Source organism: Hipposideros armiger, unplaced genomic scaffold, assembly GCF_001890085.2.
Source record: "Hipposideros armiger isolate ML-2016 unplaced genomic scaffold, ASM189008v1 scaffold_137, whole genome shotgun sequence".
In the NCBI taxonomy this organism is placed as follows: domain Eukaryota; kingdom Metazoa; phylum Chordata; class Mammalia; order Chiroptera; family Hipposideridae; genus Hipposideros; species Hipposideros armiger.
Window position 1 is genome coordinate 1,533,814 of NW_017731487.1, and position 8,302 is coordinate 1,542,115.

An 8,302-nucleotide genomic window follows, 5' to 3' on the forward strand; every position below is an offset into this window, starting at 1 on the left:
CTTCAACCTCCAGGCCCCGGACCCCTCCTGGCCTGCAGAGGGCTGGCCCCTGCCTTGTGAAGAGCTGGGGGAAAACTGGCCGTGGGCAGTCAGAGTATTCACTGCGTTTACTCAGAAATTCTTTGAAAATCACCATAGTGACCACCGGAGAGTTTACCGTTCCCTTATTTAATTAGGTGGCCTTTTAATACTTGGACACTGGAAGGCCTACCTCACAAAGACCCACTATACTGACTTCCATTTCCTAGGAATAGCAGCCCCAGACAGGGCGAATTCCCTCTTCTGCCAGCCATCCCGCACAAGGTTAAGTCCAGAGAGCAGGGTGGACGGGGCCTCCACAGCCCATCTGATCACTTCTCCAAGCCCTGCCCTGCCCCACCTCAGGCCCTTATCTAACTAACCCACCAGTGCTAGCAGTCCCCCAACTGAGCTCTATTCTCCCCCTGTTAAGCCCCTGCACACGCAGTGCCTCTGTCGGGAACATCTCAGCTCTCCCCAACCCTCCTACTGTGTCCGGGCTAACTCCTGCTAATCCTCCAAAACGCAGATGAAGGGCCGCCTCCTCCAAGAAGTCTTCCCCAAGCTCTCTACCTGTGTTAGGAGTCTCTCCTGTGCCCCCATGCACCCCTGCTTGCCCACCCTACCTGCTAGCATTTTCTACATCACGTGCCAAGTGTCCGCCTGCCTATGAAGTTCCATGAATCTGGAAGCTCTTGTACCTTTTATTTCCATGTTTCCAGAGCAGGGGCTCAATGAACCTAATTAACTGACTGACTAAATCACTAACTAGTGACGTCTCTGACTGTTACAGTAGCAGGACGGATGAACTTGAGTACCACCCACAGGCTGTCCGGCCAGAGAGCGGCAGCGCCGCGTTCAGCCAAGTCTGAGAGCTGAGCACAAGCTCCTATCACGAGGCCGAGCTGCAACCCTGCAGCATCTCCGAGCCTCGGTTCTCGGACAGCAAGATGGGAAGAACACTACCGATTCCACAGGGTCCCTGAGATAACGTGTATCTGCTTTTCCAACAGTAAAGTACCGACAGACACGAAAGATTCTTCCTGCTAATGAGTTCTGAGTTGCACACATGGTGCAAACACGCCTGAGCTGGGGATGTATATTTTAGTTTTCAAACAACTAATGTAGAAAAATGAACTTTTGGATCTGAATCCACTCGGCAAGTTGAGTCTGTCCATAGGGTGGCTGAGGGGCTGTGAGCCTGACTGGTGTAGCCAACGCTGCAGGGATGGGACGGCAGGCCCGCAGCACACAGCTGCAGACTCGGGGCGGCGGGCACTGCCCGGCAGGGGCTGGCAGGCTCACCATCCGTGGTGCAGCATCCTTCAGGCAGAGGGAGCATCTGGTAGGGATTTGGGGGACAGTTCGGCTCCAGCCCCACTTCCCCCTCTTCTTCTTCTTCCTCATTGTCCACTCGGCTACTGCCTAGAAGGGGGAAAGAGGGGTAAGGCGGAAGGCAGAGGTAAGTACTCAGCAAGTCTCAGCTATGGAGTAATTCATCAATCCTTACACAGACACCGTAAGTCGGGCATTGTCACCTATCTTTACTAGAGGGAAAAGCAAAGGCTCACTCAGGTCGCTGACTTTCCCAAGGTCACAGGCTCAGGCTCTGAGCCTGGCCTCATGGCTTCAAATTCAAGGTCACTTCTCTTCCCATCCATCACAGTGGCACATGTCTGCACACACACTAGGGTTCACTCCATATGTAATTGGTTGATGAGGCCTGAACATGAAGCCTATATATAGTGAGCACTCTGAAAATATTTGTGTGTGTGTGTGTGTGGGGGGGTACCATGGTATAACAGATAGACCATTTCACAGATAAGGAAACTGAGGCTGAGAGAGACCCATGATTGGCCCACTGCTCTCCAATGAACTGCTAAGTAGCACAGCTGGCATGTCCCCAGTCATGTGTAATGCCCAAGTTGATGTTCTCACTGCCAAGTGCACGGCTCAGCTTAGAATACAAGAAACAGCACGAACTGCCTTTACTGACCACAAGGCAGCAGTGACACAACACGTCCCCATTTACTCCCGAGGGAAGAACGGCTGCATCATTACTAGAAACACAAACACACCCAAATCTGTCACACCCACACACAAAAAGCCATTCCAGAACAGGACCAGGCATGTTATGACTTTAGGAAACTAGTTTTACAGGAGTTATGTCAAATGAGGAACTGGCCAGGAGATCTCACTGCTGGCTGGCTGCGTCTGAGCTGTCACGGCAGCTTCTTGTCACTCCCCTCCTGGAGATTGATGCCCCGCCCTTACTCACCTCTGCAGTCCAGGTGTCCAGCGAAATGCCTCCAGAGGCAGCACGCAAGTAACACAGGCCCTGATCTGAGCACACAGTTACATCTTGTTTACCAGCATCACTAAAGACAGGGGGGAGCTCATATAAATGAATTTTCAAGGCTGTTGACGTAGAGTCCTAACTTCTTTTAACAGAAATTTTGGGTAAAAAAAAAAATCTTTTACAGCTTGTCTTTAAATGCCATTTAATAAATCACATTCTGATTTCTTCAGAATAGCATCACTACGCACACCCTTAAACACACTAGGGCAGGAAGCAGCTGTTTCTTCTTTGTTTCTCTGTCTCCTTCAGGGCTGGCTTCTTTGTTGCCATCTCTCCTGCTCGCATCTTACTTGGCTCACACACCCTCCATCCATCCAGTGGGTTAACTCATTTTAGGTTAATGATGCAATCCTGTGCAGTGGAAAGAGCTGGGACTGGGAGTCAGGGGACTCAGGTTTTAGGACTTGGGTCTGCCATAGTCTGTGTGGCTGCAGGAAAGTTACTTAACCTCTCTGTGCATCAGATCCTGCATCTGTAAAATGAGGTGGTGATACAAGGTCACTCTGAGCTATGACAGTCTATGTGGGAAAATATGGCCTACGAGTGGCACAGAATAATACTCCAGGCATGATTCAACTTGTACAGGGGACTGAAAACAACCTCACAGTGGCCACCATTTTAAAGGTACCTGATGGACAAGAGGCAGATGAAGAAACCGGACATTTCAAGCCAGCTCAGGCCTGTGGCCTTGGGAAGGTTCACAGCAGGAACGTTGCAACAATTCCTGGTGTCTCTGTCTTTCTGGGCCTAGAGGACACAGAGCTGGCAGAAAGACTGGAAAAAAATTACCTAGGAAGAACCCAAGCCGGGGGTGGGGGTGGGGGGAGATAACTACACAACCTCCTTTAGAAGCTTCCTTCCTGCCACTAAATGCAGGCATGGAGGGTTTGAGCAGAAGGTACAGTCATGCCCTGACTCCAGGCACCAGCAAAGCAGCCCAGGTCCCCAGGGTCACCCAAACTGTCCTTTAGCCACCTATGGAGTGGGTGGCATAGACGGCTCTGCAGCAAAATCCAGACTACCCTGAGCCAGCACTCCAGAGGCTCAGAGGGGCAGCAATGAGGAGACAAGTTCTCAGGAGGTCTGAGGGCACCCCGAGGAATGTCTGCACATTATTCTGCTGAGCCTCGAAGAACAGACTCCCAGAAAGAATGAAAGAGGAGGGTCTTAAGCCTCGGAAAGTCAAAGAAAGACCTCAAAATCCAGTCACTAAGAAAGCAGTATTAAAGGTCAAAGGTCTACATCAGACATTCCAGGGCCTTTGATGGGATCAGTCAGCCAGCAGCAATCCTGGAGGCCGCCTAACCAGGAGCAGATGGAACCAGACTGTTATCAAGGTCTCCGGGCAGGAGGAGAGCTTTCAGATGGAGATAGACAAAGCCGACTGGAATGGGGCTAGGACCTTACTGCTCAAACAGGGGCCCAGGGCTTCCATTACAGCCCTTCATTCCCAGAGTAGGAGGCTGTTTGTGTTCATGTGTACAGTAGACTGTGTTCTCTTTCCATGAGAAGAAACTGTACAACATTCCAAGTGGGTAGGGTTACAGGAATTTACCTGCATCTTGCTTCATTAATAAATACCTCAAAATGCTGGGGTGGTATTTGTGTTTGGTTGGTCTTTTTTAAAAAAACAACAACAACTAAATAACAAATGAAAGGTTATTTCCCCCTAGAAGGAGGTGGTAAGACCCCCTGAGTCGGAGAACAAAGTCATCAATCCCCCGCTGAGTCACCCTCACTAACAGAAAATGTTAACCGACCCAGGGGTGATTAGTACACCGGCACCTTGGTCATAAAAATCATCTCGAATGTTATTGTCTAAGGAAGGACGGCGATAAGATAAGAGACTCTGACAGACAGGCAGGCAGACAGAGCAAGACATGACCTGTACAAGCCGTCCGCGCCAGGCTTTATGAGGCAGAAACCCAGGGCTGGGGCAGGGCGCTCAGTTTACGGTGACATTTAGCAAACTGAAAACACCAACCTCCCCCCGCTAGAAAAACCAAATCTCAGAGGATGTCTCTATTCTGTTTGCTGAACATATGGGAAAATCATAGAGGGCAGCTCTGGTTTTCATCCCAACAGGAAGAGAACAAGTGTCCAACAAGATGGCAGGGAGCCTTCAGCACTCAACACCGGTGGCACCCAGGAGTGGATGCCTGAAAACTGTCCCTGGAAAGTGTCACTTGCCCGGCGCCCTGTAGGCAGATGAGGGCATCCTGAGAAAGCGGAAAGTTAGGGATGCAGCCTCCCATTCAGAGGCCAGAAGAGGTTGTCTACGGAGAACTTAGGCGTAAGTAAAGGCCGAGCGGGACCCGCCTCTCTCTCCCCAGGTGAGCATCCTTCAAAACATCAAGCAAACCAACCTCCCATCTTCCCAATCACGGGATTCAGTTACTCTGGCTGGTTGGAAGTGAGGCGCCTCGTAGATGTTAAGGTGCCCTCCCCACCTTAAAATAATGTATCATTATTATCCTCATTCGTTTATCATTAGCAACAAAGCCTTTCGAGACAGTGAGGAGCTAAGGATGGCTATTTACTACGTATTTCACAAATCCTTTTGCTAGTCAAAGATAGTCTATAAAATATTCTCCAGCTATTTCTCTTTTCCCCACAATGTGTCAGTGCTGTTTCCTCTGCCGGAAAACGCGAGCACTTCAGATGTAAACCTGCGAGAACACTCATAATCCTAGTTCGCGCTTTTGCCCATAAGCTAGCTTCTCTCAGGCCCAGATCCAGGTCTCTTAGGTCCTGTGCTGCCGCGTCTGCAAGGTTAACTTACTAAGGACGTTTTAAAGGGTGACACCGGAGTGCCTCCCTGCCTGAATAAGGGACTCTCAGGTATCACACAAGCACACTGTGCCTCGTTGTTCCTGATGTACGGCCCTCCCTGGCCCACCGTGCCCACCCCCAACCCCCACATGCACACACACCCCCCACGACCACCCCAACACAGGCATACAGCACACTTTCTCATTTAATTAGTTAAAGCTTGTTATAAACCACAGCCCCTTTTTCACTTCAATAGCTAAGTGAAGTCTGCAGGCAACTTCAAGTGAAAGACATAAAACTGACAAAAGAACTTCCCTTGCAGGAACTGTCTCCTACTCTGGATTGCTGGGAGGTAACTTTTGACATGAAATTACCCAGCTATAAAAATTACAAACTAAAGATGGAAAAATACAACCATTTTATTCTCTGGATAATTAAGTAAACCCAAAAGTGGTCCCCAAGCCTCAAGGTAATGTATTGCTTTATTCCTGGCACATGTGAAATTCATAAGAGGTTGTTCTTGGTTTTTAAAGGCTTCCAGAGGGCTCTTGTACCTGCTAGCACAAGAGAAACCATCTAGACTACTTTGCAAAGATATGGCCACAGATCAGAGGACAAAGAATAAAACAGTAGCTGAGGGTCAAAAGCCTGTTAAAATGTCTTACTTACCCAAGTGAAAACGTCAAACCTTTTAATAAGGATGAGTAACAACCCATTCAGAGCTGTCTAACACGACCCCTCTTCCTTTCTCCTTTTAGTCCAATGCATGATTTTATTCCTTGCAACTTTATGGCCGAAACTATTTTAATTTCAGCCGAGTAAGAATTTACATGCAACTTTCTTTTTCTAGCAATTCTTTTCTGGTGGACTCAACATTGTCTACCCAGAGCAGCAGAGGACAGCGTTTCAAGTTCTGCTGCCAACATTCACTGCACACACGAAAATACATCGACCAATGCGTCTCCTACCTTCTAGAGCGGAGAGCTGCCGCTCTGCTTCCAGGTACAGCTGCGAGAAGATGGGCCTGGGGACCAGGGTGTTGGAGCGCAGGGAGGCCTCGATGGAGTTGTGCAAGACCTCTTCAAACCGCGTCGTCTTCAGCTGTCCAGCGTAAGAGTTTCCCATCTTCAAAAGAGATGATGGAGTCTCCTGTTTAAAATGGCATTTCAGTTTCGGTTAAGGAGACTGACCCAGCACATGAAGCCCAAAGGTAGCAGGCAAACCCTCTGCAAGAGGAAAGTCTGGGGATCCCCCAGCTCAGCGAAGAGGAGGGGCGGGCGACCATCAGCCACGACCATCAGCCGGCAATTACAGGAAGTTATATAAGTAACAGCTCTCTCTCGCTCTCTCTCATGTACCGCTCGGACAGCAGTGTCTGACACCTCTTAGAAGATTTTACTAGAAATTGGTTCCTAGGCATCCCCAGGTTTCACGGACCCTCAGTTTTTCCCTGAGATGCGATCCCGCCCCTGAAAGACCCCAGACCAATGAGCTTTACTTTCTTTGACTCGCAGAAGAATAGCGCTGAGTCCCTTTATGTGACTGGCAGCTGACAATTCAGCGATCCATGACAACCAGTGCCCAGATTTTAGGATTATGGGACTCAGCCTCCCCCCCTTTCCTTCTCAGGAGGTAGGGGAGCAGATTTCCCATCATTGTCTTCTCTGCGAAAAGGCCAATTACTAACATTCTTCCTTTAAAATGTTTTCTGGTTTATTATGTTTTCATTATAGGAGTAACACAGAATTATATCTGGGAATCTGGAAATTACAAAAGAAGGTGGAAAAGCAAGAAAAATCACCGATACTTCCATTCCGTAAGATAACCACTGTGATTTTTTTTTTGTAGCAGTTTAATTAAGAGATAATTCCCATACCATTCAACCACTGAAAGTGTGCAATTCAAAGGTTTGTAGTATATTCACAGTGTTATGCAACCATCGGGTGATCAATTTTAAAATACAGCATCACCCCAATAAAAAACCTCATACCCTTTACCTGTCACTCCCCCATCCCCCAACCCCCAGCCCTAGGCAACTACTAATTTACTTCCTGTCTCTGTAGCTTCACCTACACTGGGAATTTCATATTAATGGAATTAGACAGTTATGCGGTCTTCTCTGACTCGCTTCATACAATTACCACAATGCATTCAAGGTTGCCCCACATTGTAGTACGAGTCAATACTTCCTTCCCGCTGTGATATCCGGATGATTCGTCCCAGACTTAATTTCTTCAGAGCTTGGGGTAGGAGGGAGGTGGGAGATTGTATTCACATGGTTATAATCATTCTATAATACAATTTTTGATTCTGCTCTTTTTACTTGATGTATGCATTTCACCCAATCCTCTTACAACTGCTTTTAAAACAATTTTAATGGCTGCATCACATTCTATTGAGTGAAGGGTTAGCTCTTTGCTCAGCCATTTCTCTCAGATCATGCATATGGTTAAATCTCTACATTTGGGCCTTTCCAAGAACAGCCACGTAAATTTATATTCCTTCCTAATGTTTTCTATTTATTTCTGGTTTCATTAAATTTAGCTTTTTGTTTCTATTTCCCTCTTTTTTTTTTTTGGTTTAATTTCTTGGACTTTTTCCAAACTTCTTAAAACAATTACTTATCGCCTTTACTTTCCATCTTTTGTCTTTAATAATGAAGACATTTATAGCTATACATTTTCCTCTGGCACCTCTTTTGCTATGGCACATAGATTTAGTATAAAATGTTCTTTTCATTTCTTTTTAGACAGTTTATGGTCTCCCTTCTGAGTCTGTCTTCAATCAGATAAATTATCCAGTTTATACATTTAATTTCTGAATAGTCAAGACTTGGCGAGGAGGGGGTCAGCCTTATAGTATTTCTTTCTAATTTGTACTAGATTATAACCATGACTGTGGCCTTAGAAACTCTTTTTAAATTTGTCAAAGGTTCCCCCCCCCCGATGGACACCTGATGGATTTTTATAAATACACCATCGATATGAGAAAAGAGATGTATAAACTTTCTTCAAAGAATGAAAGGAGACATTTGGTTGTCAGAAAAGTCATGACGCATTTTTGCAACGAAAAACATAGAAAAAATACGTCATGACTTTCCTGACAACCCAATAGATTATCCATTTCTCCTATATCCTTGTATATTCCAAGTCT

At 47.0% G+C, this 8,302-nt stretch overlaps 1 protein-coding gene across 2 annotated transcripts in view; it reads right to left on the minus strand.

Moving 5' to 3' along the window:
- Window positions 1–6,293, minus strand: part of GREB1 (growth regulating estrogen receptor binding 1) — a 61,737-nt gene extending 55,444 nt beyond the window's left edge. For both annotated transcript variants that reach the window (XM_019649996.1, XM_019649995.1), the window contains exons 1-2: window positions 6,118–6,293; window positions 1,324–1,443 (exon numbers count right to left, since the gene is read on the minus strand). In XM_019649996.1, the coding sequence (XP_019505541.1) occupies window positions 1,324–1,443; window positions 6,118–6,274 (277 nt within the window). In that variant the 5' untranslated portion in view covers window positions 6,275–6,293. The remainder of the gene's footprint in view (window positions 1–1,323; window positions 1,444–6,117) is intronic.
- Between the last annotated feature and the right edge of the window lie 2,009 nt (window positions 6,294–8,302).